The sequence below is a fragment of the Papilio machaon genome, chromosome 26 (assembly GCF_912999745.1).
Source record: "Papilio machaon chromosome 26, ilPapMach1.1, whole genome shotgun sequence".
NCBI lineage: Eukaryota > Metazoa > Arthropoda > Insecta > Lepidoptera > Papilionidae > Papilio > Papilio machaon.
In genome coordinates, this window is record NC_060011.1 from 5,483,160 (window position 1) to 5,501,635 (window position 18,476).

Here is an 18,476-nt window from a genome sequence, read left to right on the forward strand (position 1 = left end):
ATATTTTAAAAATACATATGAATTACTTCTTATTAATGTTACTAATGTTATAAATGCGAATGTTTAGATGGATGGATGTTTGTTAGATGCTATCTCCAGAACGGCTCAACGGATCTTGATGAAATTTGGCACAGATGTAGAACATAGTCTGGAAGAACACATAGGCTACTTATTACGTATATTTGTCTTTTAATTCAGCGTGGACGGAGTCGCGGGAGACAGCTAGTTAAATAATATATGTGTGTATGTTTCGAAAATGTTCATGTTGATATTATCTACAAACATGATTTTGGCAAGATATAAATGTTTTATGTAAATGTTTTATGGTAAAGCTACCGTTTATATTTCAGATTCCATTCACCTCGAGGAAGGAAACCTTTTACTCTACGTATAATAACCTTTCAACCTACCTACAAGTTGCCCTACTTAAGTTGAAAGGCGTGACTTGTCTATCGAAATTGTTATATAAAGAACTTACATTGAAAAAATTGAGACATTAATATTGAAATGGTAAAAAATGCTATCTTACTAATATTATAAATGCGAACGTTTAGATGGATGGATGGATGAATGCATGTTTGTTTGAAGGTATCTCCGGAACAGCTGAACGGATTTCGATGAAATTCACCCTCTTCTTAGTAGAGTACAGAATTCTAAAGGAAATACTTTTCAGTTTACAAAAAAGAAAAATGGGTAATACTAGAAAAAAGTGGAGTTGTAAATAAATCAAATGACAGACTGAGATTTATTAGAAAATAAAAGTTTCTCTTACTTTACGCAGAGCTCTTCTTAGAAAACGAATCCTTTTAGCAACAGCGGATAAAAACATCTAATCTTACTTAGTATTATTAAAACTGTATTGTTAATGATTTATACAGATTAAAAATGAAAGAATATTTATGTAACTTTCTTATATTAAGATTACTTTTAATTTTTTTTTATTTTATGTTATGTATAGAATCTATTATCTAGACACAAAAAATAATCTAGTTAATCAATTAAAAAATCTGTGTCGTGATTTAGAAAATAACGGTCTTTTCCAAATTAATTTAATATTATACAGAACGAAAAAAAAAAATTCAAAAGAATAATTTGTCATATAAAATTCAGAATTGTAAATGTTCTAGATGTCGGCCGCGACTCCGTTCGCGCAGTTTTAAAAAAACGTAGTCAATAGCCTATTTGTTCTTCCAGACTATTATCTACATCTGTGCTAAATTTCAACAAAATCCGTTGAGCCGTTTCGGAGATACCTTCAAACAAACATCCATCCATCCATCCTAATTTTGGATTTATAATATAAGTTAGAAGTAAGATTAATGTATATAACATTAAGTTTACATAACATGATTAACAAAACTCTTTACATGAATGCCAGTTATTTAGAAGGCGTAACGTAACCCACATCGTCTACGGACTACACAAGAAAACCTTTTAACAGTAATTCTTGGTTTGGCTGTTAAAAGGCGAGCCCACGCGGGGAGTCCATTTATCATGAAATTCCATTTCTACGGACCGTTACTTTAATAACAACCTACATGCTTGTCTTATTTATTTTATTTCTGTAAACTAGTATAAAATCAATAAAGAAAAATGTATGAATGGATTCTGTGAAAGTGGGTTCGTGTAAGAAGAAAATAAATTCAGAGCAGCGTTAAATGCTAGCAACATCTGTTGCACCACTGGTCAGGCTCGATGAAATGCCACGACCATACAGAAGATAGACGTGAAATGGAAATAGTTCCGGTTTCGTCTGATAAGTGTGGTGTCGAAGGTCAAATTTTCGTCCCTTTTTCTTTCCATCTTTCCTTATAAAAAGTAGATTTGATCTAGAAATATCCTCTTTCTGTGCGTCCCCACCTCCGTCGATTGTCTATGGGCAGTGGTTCGCTATTTCGTCGAATTCAGGTGGTCGCTTACTTGATTGCTAGTTTAAGATATCTATCTATACCTATATAAATAAAAGAAAGTCGTGTTAGTTACACTATTTATAACTCAAGATCGGTCGAACTGATTTAGCTGAAAATTGATGGGGAGGTAGCTTAGAACTAGGAGACGGACATATAAACTTTTTTATCTTGTGTGCATTTTTTTTATTCCGCGCGGACGAAGTCGCGGGTAAAAGCTAGTGTATAATGTAAAAAAAGATATGACAACTAATAGAGATGTATGCAAGATCAGTACATACAGTTACAATATTGCCGCTTCCACAAATTAATTAGTTATTTCGTAAATAACAATTTGTTTGTATAAAATAATATAAATGAAATATAATTTAAACGATAAACGTGTATTCAAAAAGCCACAAAATCATAATAAATAATATATTCAATTTACCGGCGGGTAAACTTCGTGAATTACATTAATATAGAAATGGAAATAAATCTGTCGGGAACATGAAAATTTTCGGTCCCTTAACTTTGTTAATAAGCGGCATAGCTACAGCGAAGCTACGGCGTAGTTACAAGCTATAAGGTAATCGTTAATGTCCGAACTAAAAGTTGAGAGCAAATTATTTAATTTAAACTTTATAAATGATTCATTACTTTTAATGGACAAGATTATTAAAGCTGATAAGAACTTTTAGTTAAATTGTTTGTTAGCTATTTAAAAAAAATTGTAGACTTACTATTTAAGTATTCGGCCTTACTATTATATAGGTATACAAGCTGTAGCCCGCGAATCCGTCCGCACGTAAAAAAAAAACTTAATAGCGGTATGAAAAAAAGATGTTCCGATTCTCAGACCTACTGAATATGCGACACGAGAATTTTATATGTTAGATTAAGGTAATTTCCACAGCACTGCTACTACGGACTACCGTAGCAGCAGATACACTTCGTAGCACTCTTGAACTTGAATTATTAAAAGTTATTTATATAAATAAAAGAAGAAGAAGAGAAGTTTTATTCAGTTTTAATGTTAATTCGTCATCTAAATAGTAATAAAAACTTGAGAGGTGTCAAGGTACACCCGGATGGAACGAAGTTCCTTTCGATTAATTAGTGAAGGAACCAATGTTTATTCTATGAATAAAAAACTTAAGTCTTCACAAGAAGTACATTTTATTTCTATGAATTTTCGTTATATATTGTCACGTCGTTGCCATGGTGAAGTAGCGCTCATTCGTCGTTAACATACTTACTATAGCAAAAAGTGTCGTGACAACTTTTCGTAAGAATTTTTTCCGTCTAGCCCCCTTACACAACGCGCGATAAGGAACTTCGTTCCAAAAATAACATAGAATAAATACTCGAAACGTCCGATATGAATTGCTTACGTACATAGATGGGCATTTTCGGTCGCGGACAAATGTAATCAGATTAGAGGAGTCTGCGAGTGATTGCGAGGTCGCGTGACGCCACCGCGTCATTACACCCCCCTAGAATTAAATCCCTCTTGATGAATGTTTGCGGCAAAGAAATCTGTGTTACACAATTCAGTAACGCACAAACTCCTTGTTACAAAGATACGGATCATAGAAATGGTCTAGTAATTGTATGATTGCAGGAAAGTAATCAGGTTTTTATTAAGGTATAAAAACGTATATACGTATTGGTTAGCGTAGAAAATGTTAAAAAAATATAAAAGTCAAATGTCCTAATTTTTTATTTGTAAAAGAGATTTTTATTCGTGAAATGAATTACAAGAGTGACTCAGTTGTTTTTTTTAGAACAAACAAAAGTTTAATAAATATGTAAAAGGTAACCCCTGAATATATAAAATAAAAGTACATATTTCGATATATATATAGACGCCTCTCCTTTATATATACATGTAGAATTTCTTGGAACGCAATGTTTTTGAGTTTTCCAGAAAATTAAGTTTCTTTTTCCTTAAAGATCTGTCAGCATAGATAAGAAGGCTAACATCCTAATCAAATGCCTTTTATCGCTTAAACTACTGCCAACTAAAAGACTTGAGAGACAAAAGCAATTTATCACAGTCCCCTGTGCAGTGCTGTAAATTCTCTTAATCGTAGACCCATTCGATCACGCAAAGACAAACATTAAAGTTACTTGATAAGTTAATTATGTCACCGGTCAAATGTGGTATACGACAATTTTTTTTTTCAACTAGGTTTAGTGAACTGAAGGTATCATTGACAATTCGTTGTTTTAAATGTGAGAAATATATATTTGTGTTATATTCAATTTAACATAAAATTTAATGTTATTATCAAAGTTGGCAACGACAATCATCGTTACCGACCTCTTGTGTCGGAAACCAACAACCACTGTTCGCTACGTTGGCGAAGTATCCAAAAAAACATTCATTGACAAGTTTATTACTTCAACGTTTGCTGGTAGCTTATAATATGGCTAAAGAGTGCCGAAATATCGTGAGCTCAAACAGCCTAATCGTGGTAAGAATCTCGTTTCTTACGAACGGTATTATGGCTAAAGAGATTATATTCTGACGTAATTCGTTATTTGACAGAATAAAAAAGGATCAGAAAAATAAAATACTGAGATGAAAAGAAGGTAAAGATCTTTAATGAGATTGCTATTGATGTTGTGAAAAATGTTTACGTTAAATATTTTATTCCTGCTCGAGAAGTTTATACAACTTGACCTAAATATAAAACTGTGTCTTGGGAGGTACTAAAGGTAAGTGCCTATTAACAAGAGGCACTTTTATTATGTGTTTATATGAAATATACAACTTAAAGATGCTAAAAAATAATAAATAAAAGGACAGAAGAAAGGAGAAGAAAAAAAAAAGAAAATTAAGGGACAATTTACTTTTACATTTTTGTAGAAAATACTTTATTTTAAATCAAAAGTCTTCTATTATACATATAAAATTATAAAGTAAATTTCTAGTTTTTACCCAGCTTCGGAGAACTCTAACTTTATATGTAAAATACTAATGTTTCACGCACAATTCGAGTTATTGTTATGACGACCGCCCTGGGACTCGAACCCAACGCGTTATGAATTGCACGCAATCAAATTATATCTTACGATAACATAACAGAATGTTCTAGCTGTTTGAGTTGCAAACAGCGTAAGAGTAATGTTACGTTCGTTTGCTCAGCAATTACATCGCATCCACCAGATGGCGCATCTCAAGCGTAAAGGGATCGCATTCGTAATAAATGTTATTGATTATTATAAACTGGTATGAATGAAAAGTTTTAGTTTACATAAATAAGAACGTACTGTGAGTTATGTTTCAAATTACATCGTTGCCGTAACAGTATTAGACGCCAGCAACAACAACATCAGTTGCACGAATTGGCCTCGCACAGTGAAATAACACGACCACACAGAAGATAGGCGTGAAGTGGGAGTAATTCCGCGTTTCGTCTGATGAGTTTGGTGCCGGAGACCTAATTTTAGTCTTCTTTCCCTTCCCACCCTTTTGATATAAGGAAAGGATGGGAAGGAGAGGTGGATTTAATGTAGGAGGAGATGCATAGGAAGGTTAAATATTTCTCTATTTGTTCGTCTCCTTCTTCGTCGATTGAGGGCAGGCAACGCATCTGCAATTGGGGATATCTATGGGCAGCGGTCGCTTCGCCATATCGGCGAATTCAGGTGGCTAATTGCTCGTTTGCCAACTTGTAATATAAAAAAAATGACAACTTGTACGTATGTTTAGTGAAAACATCCGCTTACAAAAACAATTTAGTAACAAATAAGCAGTTTTACGTTGTTTCGTATCAAGGCATGAAATTACATTGATAGAAGGAAAAGCGTGCGTTAAATGGAAGACGTTTTGTTGTTTGACGAGGGTCGGACTTCTCGAGATCGGCGTTTTCTGTACGTCTAGCGTCTCTATGTGCCAATACTATAAACGTACCACATGTGACCAGTGGAACAAAATGTTATTGTTTAATAATACATGTATCGACATAATAAGTTATTGAATTACGATTTGGAATAATAAAATTGGTTGAATTTTGATTGCATTGGCTTAACTAATATTATAAATGCGAATGTTTTGATTGATGGATGGATGGATGGATGTTAGATTGAAGGTATCCCCGGAACGACTCAACGGATCTTGATAAGATTTAGCACAGACGTAGAACATAGGCTGGAAGAACGCCCAAACTACTTATTAAGTTTTTTTTAATGCTGCGCGGACAGATTCGCAGGCAACAGCTAGTATACTTATACATAAACAGCCTTGAGTTGAAAATTAATATTTTGATTTTAAATTTCTTCTAAATTTGTTTTATTTAATAAATATAATAAATAAGTAAATAAATGTTTTGAAACATATCCATTTTGTTTTCATGAAATGAAAATGTTTCGCTATCCGATGTATTGATGTATTCATTGAAAGCCTACATATTGAGTGAGGCTTTCGAAACGGAAAATAAAAACCATACGTCAGGCTGTCGGCTGAATGAGTAAGCTTCGACACTGAAGGATATCTCGTTGAATCAACGGGAAGTTAATTCATGAGTCAATTTTACGGAATAATAGAAATGCACAGAACTTGATATGCTTTTTAAAAAGTACTCGATTACTGTTTTTTTTTTTAATTTCATACATGTACATTGTATACAAATTAAGTTCTTAATTATAAGCGTTATATTATAACATTAGTAGACTAGATTATAATTTTATTGATTCCCCCTTTTTCTATTAAAAATAAACAAAAAATCATCTTACAATCTTGATGGTTTGTCTGTTTTAATACCAATTTTACACAAGTATAGTTTTATCATTTATTAGTCCTTTTATGTACAGAAAGAGAATATTTTCCCTTCCAATGCATCCCTTCCTCATTCAAATTAATTTCCCTTTTCAATCCTTTCCTTACAAGAATAGGAAGGGAAGGGAAAGAGGACTAAAATAAGGCCGCCGGCATGCACAATAGTATATAAAAAAGCTAGAAAGTCCAAGGGCAAGAACTATATAGTTTATCGTTACTTAATTTCGAGAAGTGACAAAGAGATAGTATGTACTATTGCTGCTGAAATAATTGCTATTTTTATCTGAAAGCCGAGAATATTTAGGATTATAAAATATTGGCTTTTACAAAATAACCAATATTCGATACAAGGAAAATCTTTTTACCGATTGACTAAGTTGTAAATAAAGTCCTGTGACTGCGGGGGAAAAAGAAATACTTTGAGATTACATTTAAATACGAATGGAACATTTTTTGTTGATTCCTATACTTCGATAGGAAATTGGTTTTGTCTTTTTTTACTTATCACCATCATTTTTGTTCCATATATACACATATATATGTGTGCTAAGCTAAAAAAACTTAACAAGTAGCCTAAGTGTTCTTCCAAACTATGTTCTATATCTGTGCCAAATTTTATTCCTTGAGTCGTTCCAGAGATACCTTCAAACAAACATCCATTCATCCATCAAAATTTTCGCATAAACAATATTAGTAAGATAGGATAGCCAAAAGAGTGAAGTAAATAAAAATCTTTCCATTTTAAGTAAAAAAAGTTACAAATTGTTTTATCAACACATGTGTGTTTATTTTAAGTTATTTTATTTGTTTTCAACCGTTAAATGTGTTCATTTATGTATCGTAAAATAGAATTTAAACGTAAAGTAACAATTAAAGCGTAACCCTTCCGACGCTTTAATTAACGTTCCAATTTATATGAGACACGTAAAAGTCAAAACCACGACTGAATAATCAAAGTAAAGTAATAAAGCAAATGAAATTCTCAAAGATGGCGGGTAGCCATAACTTTTGATACAACTTCAGTGACTCATGGTTTAAAACTTTTATTCGTACTAAATTAATTCAATTAAAAACATTTTTTTTTTTATTTATTTATTTATTTATATTAGATTAAATTCGTACCTTAAAGAGATAATCATTAAATTTCGATTATAATAGATCGATTAGGACCAAACACGCAAACAATACATGATAGCTCTAATTTTGTCGAAGAAGTTTGGGAAAAATTTATGAAAAACAATAGCTTAGAATGTACTATTAATGGTTCGTTAAATGAAATTTATCAACAATGCAATTATCAATCCAAAGACAACAATGAATGCGGTTATATCCGGATAACACGGTCTGCGCTGCGGACACTATCGTGTGACGCCTCTCTAATTGGACACTTGACACCACAGTCCGTAGAGTTATGAATATCTTTTTAGATGTGGTAATAATTTTCATTTATCGGTAAATGTATTATCTTCGGACTGTTAAACTATTGAGGCGTTTAGTTTGAAATTAACGATGTTGATTTCTTTTTGAAAATAATGTAATGTAATATAAAAAATTCTCGTGTCGCGGTGTTTGTGGTTAAACTCTTCCGAAACGGCTTGACCGATTCTCATGAAATTTTGTGAGCATATTCAGTAGGTCTGAGAATCGGCCAACATCTATTTTTTATACCCCCCCCCCCTTTATTTTTTTTAACTGCGCGCGGACGGAGTCGCGGGCGACAGCTAGTATTAGATAAAAGAGGTTTATCAAAGTTTTCTGTATGTGTTTCTTGGTGCGTATACAGATTTGGTTTTTGTTTTCTACACTATCTGGATCTCTACATTGTCCATTTGAGGTGAAGACGGCAGAAGTAGTATAGTGAAATTAATTTATCATTAATTACACTGATGTCCATGTTAGTGCAATAAAAATATTTTACTGTGATAGAACAATGCACTATCCGAGCAAAAGCTACGAGTGTACTCTACTGTTAACATACTCTTTGATGTTCTGTTATTTCGTAACATTGTCATAAACATCGTACCATCATCAGCTCACTATACGACCCCATTGAGGGGCTCGGAGCCTACCCTAAGTTAGCGGTGACTAGGCCATAGTCAACCGCACTGGTCAAGTGGAGATTGACTTTACACAAATCATGAATTTCTTCGTAGATATGTAAAGATTGCATTACGATGTTTTCCTTCACCGTAAGAACGTCGGATAAATGTACATATTTGTTTATTTACAAGTCAAGTGCTTATTTAAATTTAAATATGTGTTAAACTTATGTAAATTAGTAAAAAATTATTATTATGATAAATATATTATCGTTAGTAAAATTAGTATAATTATTGCACATAGTTTTGACTCTATTGATGTTGTAAAACTTTTTAATTTTTCTAATAAAGTTTTTTTGATAAGAAGTAATAAATTTTGGCAATAGAAATGTATTTGATTGCCCGCAAAGCACTTAGTGAACAAGATTTGTCGCTTATTCGAATTATCCAAAGGTCAAATGTAATGCGTTTGCTTGATAAAGGTCCGAGTTATTAATCAAGTGCCCTAACGATCTAATACATCTATATCTATATATATAAAAGAAAGTCGTGTTAGTTACACTAACACACATAACACAACTCAAGAACGGCTGAATCGATATGACTGAAAATTGGTGGGCAGGTAGCTTAGAACCAGGAAACGGACATAGGATAATTTTTTACCACGTTTTCTATTTTTTATTCCGCGCGGACGGAGTCGCGGGTAAAAGCTAGTAGGTATATATAAAAGAAAGTCGTGTTAGTTACACTATTTATAACTCAAGAACGGCTGAATCGATTTGACTGAAAATTGGTGAGCAGGTAGCTTAGAACCAGGAAACGGACAAAGGATAATTTTTACCCCGTTTTCTATTTTTTTTTCCGCGCGGACGGAGTCGCGGGTAAAAGCTAGTTTAAGGTTATTTGCCTTGTAACTTTGCGTTAGTTATTTACCATACATGAAATTATGTCAAAAGTTATAGTAAGTTTTTTGTATGATTAATTTGAACATTATATAAGCTGGGGAAATTAGACCGAAATGTTCTGGAATAAAGGCCATGTACAGTCGAGGACAATAATTTCCTACCCTGTGAAATTTCATTTGTTGCTTACAATGGGGGATGATATTAGGGGACTGTTATGCTTTTTAAATTGTAGTTCATATGGTGACAGTTTGTGCGATATTAACCACAAGTGGGAAGTGAATATAATTATTTGTCTGCACATGTCGACTCAGCGTAAATATATTTATCTTGTATCATACCCTGGATTGGCGTCACCGCGGCCCATAGATATTTAATTTAATTTAGGTTGATTATGCGTTGCCTCTAGAGCGTCAGTGGCTCAAGGGTTAAGCACTTGACTTGCAATCTGCAGGTCCTGGGTTCGAATCCCGCCATGTACCAATGTATTTTTCGAGTTTCGATTTACATTTACCCGACGTTCTTACGGTGAAGGAAAACATCGTGATGCAACCTACACATATCTGAGAAGAAATTATGTGTGAAATCAACCAACCCGCACTATGCCAGTGTGGTTGACTATGGACTGGTCACCCCTAAATAAGGGTAGGCTCCTAGCTCCTCGGTGGGGACGTATAGTTTGCTGATGATGTTGCGTTGACTCAGATGAGTACTACTGAAATGAGCAGATAGGGGATTCCCCTTCCTACAATTCCCTCTCTCGCCAGATCCACTTCTTATCTTTTTCTTATAACAAGAGTGAGAAAGGGAAGAGGACTAAATTTTGACGGATGAATTAATGTTTCGATAACTGCATATTTTTTAAATAACAGCATGTATATAAAGTCTCGAGCCCCATGGCTGAAGACTTCGATCAGATAAGAACTGAGCAGTGACTCGACCTCATTTCATCATGACTTGACACAGTTATTGTGATACGTCAAGTATTCTTTCTGCGTATTTTCCCTTCCATATATTTACCTTGGAGTTATATATTCACTTAGTTTAATTATAGTACAAAAATAATGAAAAAGTTAAATGGTATAAAAACTATTAAATTAAAGTTAGAGCAAGGCTTATATATTCCTTTTGTCGTATAGCGCATTAGTGGCCTAAGTTCAGGAACAACATGCATATGTTGCCTTTGAAATTCAAAATAGTGTCATGTTAATTTTATGAGTATGCTTATAACTTAAGTTATGAATAATTTGATACTTAAAAAGCTGTACATAAGAGTTACTGCCAGAATCATTAAATGGTTACATACACGACTCTGAGTGTGTAGTAATGATAGCAGCATACTTAATTCGAAAAATATTAATTAAAAATGTCCACTATTCATAACACTTACTTTACTATAGTAAGAAGAAAACTAATCGTCGGTTTCTGAGACCCAAATCTAAGATTAAAACGTACTGTTATTTCTGTTTTGTCAAAGATAATGACAAGGATGACGATATGTTTTATTAGAAACTAGCATTTACCCTCGACTCCGTCTGCGCGGAATAAAAAAAATGCACACAAGATAAAAAAGTTCTTATGTCCGTGTCCTAGTTCTAAGCTACCTCCCCATCAATTTTCAGCTAAATCAGTTTGACCGATCTTGAGTTATAAATAGTGTAACTAACACGACTTTCTTTTATATATAAAGATAGATAGATATATTTAATTCAAACCATAGCAATGTCTATTATTAGATAATCTTACAGCAGGTGGCGTCGATCCCCACCATCACTGACAAAAATGTCTTTCCCCCACCAACGTCTATAAAAGCGAATGCAGAGCCGACCAAGCGCTCTTTCGGCTGCTAGGATCGCGGTTGATACGGTGGTTGGTCTCGACGGTACTTGCTGTAGGTCATTTAGGTCATTTAGGTCATTTTCGCGGAGTGTAAATTAGCGTTTGTTTACTTCATAATTGTTTAAGTTATTTTAAGATCTTTGTAAAGTATTTGACGTGTAAATTAAATTATTCTGTGTTTAGAATAGACCGCTTGTATATTTTTTTTTATATTTTTACCCTTCTGATTCCTAAAATCAGAAGTGGGATAGGATTTCGCTCACAATTAGCCTTGTCTGCAGTAAACAACCGCTAGTTTAATAAAATGCGTCGTTCGTCACGTGCACGGTCAGCTGAGACACCACCTCGCGTAGGTAGGAATAGTCGTTGCTGTGAACGTTCGCGGCGCGGTAGATATCGTGATGACGAATCGCGATCAAATAGCAACGGGTCGTGTCATGATAGGATACGGTCACGTACGCGTTCCCGTGCGGCTAGGAGCCGTTCACGTTCTCGTCACGGTAGGAACCGTTCGCGTTCTTGTGACACTCGAAGCCGTTCGCGTTCTCGAGACGCTAGGAACCATTCGCAATCACGTTTCAATATCTCGCACTCACGTCGCAAAATTACTCGCTCACGACAAAATCGCCTTCGTACTAATTCACGCGAAAGGTCTAGGTCACGATCGATTACCTCGCATCGTCTTCAGAATGATCACCTATCTTTTTATCGAGATACCTCCGTAAAGGATGCGTTAGGCGCAATAATGTCTCGCTTGACCGCGATAGAGGAGGGTACGTCTAGTGGTTCTCATAATCCAATAACAACTTGCGACAACACACCTCTGTCAGATGCTAACAACGCCAACGCTAAAACGCTAGTTGATGCATTAACTATGTTGACGAGAGACAAGCCCAGTAATTATTACGTTTCGAACTTCGACCCCGCTATACAAAATTTTGAGGTGTGGTGTAACGAAGTTGAGAGGGCTAAATTAGCGAACCGCTGGGAAGATCTCGAATGTTTTTCGCGAGTTGCTCATTGCTTGAAAGGTGATGCAAAGATTTGGTTAAGTGAGTGGACTACCAATGACCGATCGTGGTCTAACTTTGTTAGGGAGTTTAGATCTTTATGTCCTCAAAGAGTAGACTACGCACAGATTCTTCATAGCGTTATAAACACAACATCTGACAAGTTTTTAACATACGCTGAATACGCACGTCGGTCTTTACTGCGTTTACGAATCGTTAAAGGAATAAGCGACGAACTTATGGTCCAAATAGTTATCCATGGCATAAGTGACGTACAGGTACGAGCAGCAGCCACAAACGCTAACTTAACTACGGATAATCTTATCTCGTTTTTGGCAACTTATATGAAGCCTACCCGCAAATTCGATAGTCGAAACTTTAATAAACCCGTATTGTCCCATTGTGTTGCGGCTGAAAAGCGTAATTTTAACGGCTCAGATAAAAGAGATTGCGAAGGCAAATGCTTTATTTGCAATCAAGAAGGTCATTTCAAAGATAGGTGTCCAAAAAATCGATATGTTGTCGACAGGCCGGAAGTTACTAATACTAAGCTTGTTTGTTCTTACTGCAAAAAGTTAGGGCACAAAGATAGTGAATGCTTTTCCAAAGCTCGATCTGAGGCTCAGGGCGGCACTAGCAAACCGCGTAAAAATTAACTTTTGTACAAAGCTCTTGAATAATGAACAACGTTATTGATTTAGGGTATACCGGTTGATATTATTTTCGATAGTAGCGCTCTCAACGTCTCTTCAATATCTTCGGCGATAAACCGTCAATTTTAGGGCCCACGAAAGCATACTAATTGTTACTTGAAAGGAATACGCGATAAGAATTTGTTGCTCATGAATATGTCACTCTGACAGTAGAATTGCGTAACATCACGCTTGAAGTCTACTTTGTCATCGTACCCGCACAGTACATGAATATTCCTACCATAGTAGGGACGGACGTGCACCTACCGAAGTAGAATACTTAGGGCGCGTTATAAGTCATGGTCAGGTAAGGCCGAGCCCGAACAAAATTGAAGCCTTAGTCAAGGGTCCTACTCCACCTAACGTTAAACAAGTTCGCCAGTTTCTGGATCTTGCAGGATTCTTTCGGCGCTATATTAAAGGGTATGCGACGAAAACCGCATGTATCTCGCGACTCACTAAAAAGGATGTAAAATTTGAATAGGGACCTGAACAAGATAAAGTCCCCCAAGATTTAATATGACAACTAATAAGTGAGCCTATACTTGCGATTTTCGATCCTACCCTCCCCACCGAGCTCCTTACCAGCCTATTACTTCATGGCAAAAATCTGATACCCCATTTAACACAATCCATGTCGACGTATTAGTCCCCTTACCAGAGTCGAATGGGTATAAGTTCGTACTTATCGTAATAGATTCCTTTACCAAATTTTGCCTACTTTACCCGATGTACCGACAGGACGCGAACGAACTGAAACGAGTTTTTGGTAATGCAGTGTCTTTACTTGGAACACCTAAACTGGTAGTTTGTGACCGTGGGCGTATGTTTGAGGCGTCTGCTTTCACTAACTGGGTTTCCGAAATGGGTTGTGCTGTGCACTACATAACGCCCGAAATGCACCACTCCAATGGGCAAGCCGAGCGTTATGTGAGGACAGTATTGAACCTTATCCGTGTAGAGAGTAACAATAAAAAGTCTACTTGGTCTGATGCTTTGTGTAAAATACAAATAATGTTAAATATAACGAAACAAAAGACTACGCAATATTCCGCTCTTTATTTACTAATCGGTACTAATGCGACCACTCCTATTATTCATGCGCTCGTCCGAGATGTTGCCATGGAGAACTCCAGCCCCAATCGTGAAGCCACAAGAGAAATTAGCAGGAGCAACGCTAAAGCGGCGCTGGACAAAAACAGAATTGGTCAAGACACACGGGTCAATCGTCAAAGGCACACCCCAAAGAAATTCCAGGTCAACGACCAGGTATTTGTGATAAAATACTCTCAATCCGGAGGTAAGCTCTATTCTGGTATGAGAGGTCCATATCGTGTCACTAGAATACTACCAAATGACCGTTATGAGATGAAGCTGCTTAGTGGATCTAAAGGCAAGACCATTCAGGCGGCAGCACAGTATATGGTACTGTGGAATGGCGAATGGTGTCCAGAGAGTTGCTCTGCATTTTTGACTGTAAGGTTTCAACTGAACGTTTTAATGTTGTTTTGCTTACAGTACATTTGTTGTATGTGCGAATAAGCGCCGGAATGAAAGGCGAGTGTTCCCCTTGCTGGTCGGAACGAGCTGGCGGTGCGGTCCATGCATCTTCCGAGGCAGTCGTTCTGCAGTATGCAGCATCGGCGGGCGTGGCCCCAACATGCTCAGTGGGCTCAGCCCTTGGAAGTCGCATTCGCTGAATGTGCATCAGGCGCTGGCCTGGAAGGGTGAATCCCTTGGAAGTCGCATTCGCTGAATGTGCATCAGGCGCTGTCCTGGAAGGGTGAATCCCTTGGAAGTCGCATTCGTTGAATGTGCATCAGGCGCTGTCCTGGAAGGGTGAATCCCTTGGAAGTCGCATTCGCTGAATGTGCATCAGGCGCTGACCTGGCAGGCAAAGTCCTGGTTCACGCTTATCGTGGGAACTTGCAAGTTCAAGTATGAGTATGACAGAAGTATTACGCATGAAGATGTGTGCATACTTTTGAAAGAGTTGTTCTTCTTTATATCAGAGTGTTTGTGTTTGTATGAGGGCCTTGTATGTGCGATGGATGACAGCGTAGGCAACCACACATGTTGTCATAATTAACTAACGACACTCTTTCTCATGCAGATAACCCTGACGATGACGATGTTGGTGAAACTTCAGACAGACCAGCAGATCCCGCTAGTGCAGACACATCACCACAAATGGGCAACGAGCAAGAACTTGCTGCAGTTACCAACACCACCTAAGAGCATAACTTCAGTGTGTCCGAGGACGGCACACGGTCAGGAGAGGCCGTATTAGATAATCTTACAGCAGGTGGCGTCGATCCCCACCATCACTGACAAAAATGTCTTTCCCCCACCAACGTCTATAAAAGCGAATGCAGAGCCGACCAAGCGCTCTTTCGGCTGCTAGGATCGCGGTTGATACGGTGGTTGGTCTCGACGGTACTTGCTGTAGGTCATTTAGGTCATTTAGGTCATTTTCGCGGAGTGTAAATTAGCGTTTGTTTACTTCATAATTGTTTAAGTTATTTTAAGATCTTTGTAAAGTATTTGACGTGTAAATTAAATTATTCTGTGTTTAGAATAGACCGCTTGTATATTTTTTTTTATATTTTTACCCTTCTGATTCCTAAAACTATTTACTTTAATTTAAAATCAGAAAATAGTTTTTCGCTCATAAAAGAATTCCATCGATCTATGTCGTTATTTTTTGTCCGTTGTCGAGTCTAAAAGTTCAGAACACTTTATCATTTGCTTACTCACGCTTGCTTAGTTGGCTTTCAGCCAAAGTGAAGCCAATTAAAGTAAAGATTTCTTAAAATATGAAAACTTTCAAACTTGTATACTAAAATCTTACTTCTTATTAATATTATAAATGCGAATGTTTAGTTAAGATGGATGAATGGATAGCTAGTTTATAATATACTAGCTGTCGCCCGCGACTCCGTCCTTGCGTAATAAAGAAAAAGTAGCCTATGTGTTCTTCCAGGCTATGTTCTATATCTGTGCCAAATTTCATCAACAGCCGTTGAGCCGTTTTTAAGATACCTTCAAACAAACATCCATCCATCCCTCAATCGAAACATTCCATCACGAAAGATTTTTTTTATATTACAAGGTGGCAAACGAGCAATCGGCCACATGAATTCGCCGAAATGACGAAGCGACCGTTGCCCACAGACATTCGAAATTGCAGATGCGTTGCCTACCCTCAATCGATGAAGGAGGAGACGCACAAAAAGAGAAGAGAAAAGAGAAGATTATAGGACTTCTGATCATTTTAAAAATATACTAGTCTCATGATTAAATAACATAAGTTATCTATTTTCAAGTCTGTCTAGTATTGGAATTACTTTGCGATATTACTAAGAACAATATATCAAAGTTAGAAACGTTATAACATACTTATTGAAAATATAAAAATAAATAATGTCGTGGAAACATAAACTACGATAGCGTTGTATTAAATTGGTCCTTTTTCTCAAAGGCGATTGCTTAAAGTATGATTGCAAAAGAAATTGCTATTTTAAAATGTAATGCAATTTGCTGTATCAATAGTCCGGCCGTCAGTTTATTGATCAACAAGCGTGATGAAAAGAAACATGGCCGCCTGTCAACTTCACTTGCAATCCAATAAGCAGAGAAAAAAATATTGCTGCAAAAATGAACTGAGGGATTTTATAGACAGCTTTACGCTGATGTTTTTTATAATTCTGATTTATTTAATTAATAAAATAGAAATAAAGATATGGTAACATTATTTTAAACATAGCGATATATAGGGTTGCCAGGTCAGGGTAACAGCCAGTTTGGCCGGACATTTGGGTAGAAAGGTCGGACACTCTATATTATTTAGAATTTTGTCTCAGTATTAATAGGTACAGTCTCGTTTGGGAAATGTAAAAAGCCTAACAAAAGCCGGACAACCGTTTATTTTGGCCGGACACGCAATCAAATAGCCTGCCTATGTCTGGCTTTATCCGGCAACGCTAGCGATATATTTTTCGCCTGTGTGACATTTTGTGAATATAAAATCAATCAGACAAAATAAAAATGATTCCAAATATGAGGATAAAAAGAAGGCATAAAAAGGATCGTGTCAGTAACACTGTCATCAGAAATATTATATTAGTTATTGTGGCACTTTAATTTCATGTTTCTATATTAGTTTGAAAAAAATCTACTTATCGCTATTCTTATGGCCCCACACTGTTCAAGTGGTGACGGGGAAGTGGCGAGTGGCAGGGGGTCTGCGGTAACGTAATTACAGACTAATAGTTTCAGAGTAAACCTACCGGCTGACCGCTCTGGTAACTAGATGTACTGTACTGTGAGCATAATTATCGCTCTACAACTTTAATGAATCGGACACTTGGGAAAGATTTTTTAATCTGTAGTCTAATGTTAAACTAGCGGTTGGTGACCGGTTTATTTATTTCATAATATAGATGTATTCGGTTGCTGGTTGGCCAGAAGCCAAGCTTTTTATATTAAAAACTAGCTATCGCCCGCGATTCCGTCCGCGCGCAGTTAAAAAAAAAACTTAATAGGGGTATGAAAAATAGCTTATGGCCGATTCTCAAACCTACTCAATATGCTCACAAAATTTCATGAGAATCAGTAAAGCCGTTTCGGAGGAGTACGGGAACGAACATTGTGACACGAGAATTTTATATATAAGATGCCATTTAAATAATATCAATAGTTTTTGAAATTCTCCTAATCGAATAATAAAAAAAAAACATTTTTAAATTCCATTGAAATTTACAATAGATAGGGTAGGTAGGGTTGATTACAGGCTGGCGGCCTTTAAGGTTTATAAACCTTGTGTGTCGAACCCACGTGAGTGTGAAAAGGCCAGGGAGATGATGATTGAAGTTTATAATAAGTTTGAAATATAATATCTTATCTTAATGAATTCATATATATGTCATATATAATGAAAATATTTCTAAGAGGTAAGAAAGTAATATTACAAATATTGCTTTCCATAAAGGCATAGCTTTTATTACGCGCTCGAGCGCAGAAATTGATATTAAGAGTAAGCCTTTGCTGTTTTAATTATATTTTTAATCACGTTGCCGCTTTTTTGCACAATATTTTCCACTGTTAAAAGGTTATCATGTTTTTATATCTAGAGAAATTAACTCTAAATATGATACATAACTAATCGTAGTATGAAAGATAAACTAAAAATGTTTTTAATTGATTATCCTAAAAGTTATTCGCACAGATAATAGCAACCGGTCAAGCCGAGGTTCGGCCCTCTCGGGCATTTTGAATCGGAATGCTAAACGCGTAATGAGTGACAGCCCAAGCCGAAGTCCC

At 36.1% G+C, this 18,476-nt stretch overlaps 1 protein-coding gene across 1 annotated transcript; it reads left to right on the forward strand.

Annotated features, from left to right (window-relative positions):
- The first annotated feature begins 13,943 nt into the window (after nucleotides 1-13,943).
- Nucleotides 13,944-15,714, forward strand: LOC106713478. The gene is made up of 2 exons (XM_045684544.1): nucleotides 13,944-14,630; nucleotides 15,268-15,714. Exons 1-2 carry the CDS (start codon nucleotides 13,980-13,982, stop codon nucleotides 15,442-15,444), a joined length of 828 nt encoding a protein of 275 aa, XP_045540500.1. The 5' UTR covers nucleotides 13,944-13,979; the 3' UTR covers nucleotides 15,445-15,714.
- The last annotated feature ends 2,762 nt before the right edge of the window (nucleotides 15,715-18,476 follow it).

What these genes read in the sequence shown, in the direction of transcription:
- LOC106713478 (XM_045684544.1), top strand. Translation starts at nt 13,980, where the DNA reads ATGTTTGAGGCGTCTGCTTTCACTAACTGGGTTTCCGAAATGGGTTGT. An exon ending in GTTGCTCTGCATTTTTGACT is followed by an intron (nt 14,631 to 15,267) that starts GTAAGGTTTCAA and finishes TTTCTCATGCAG; the next exon opens with ATAACCCTGACGATGACGAT.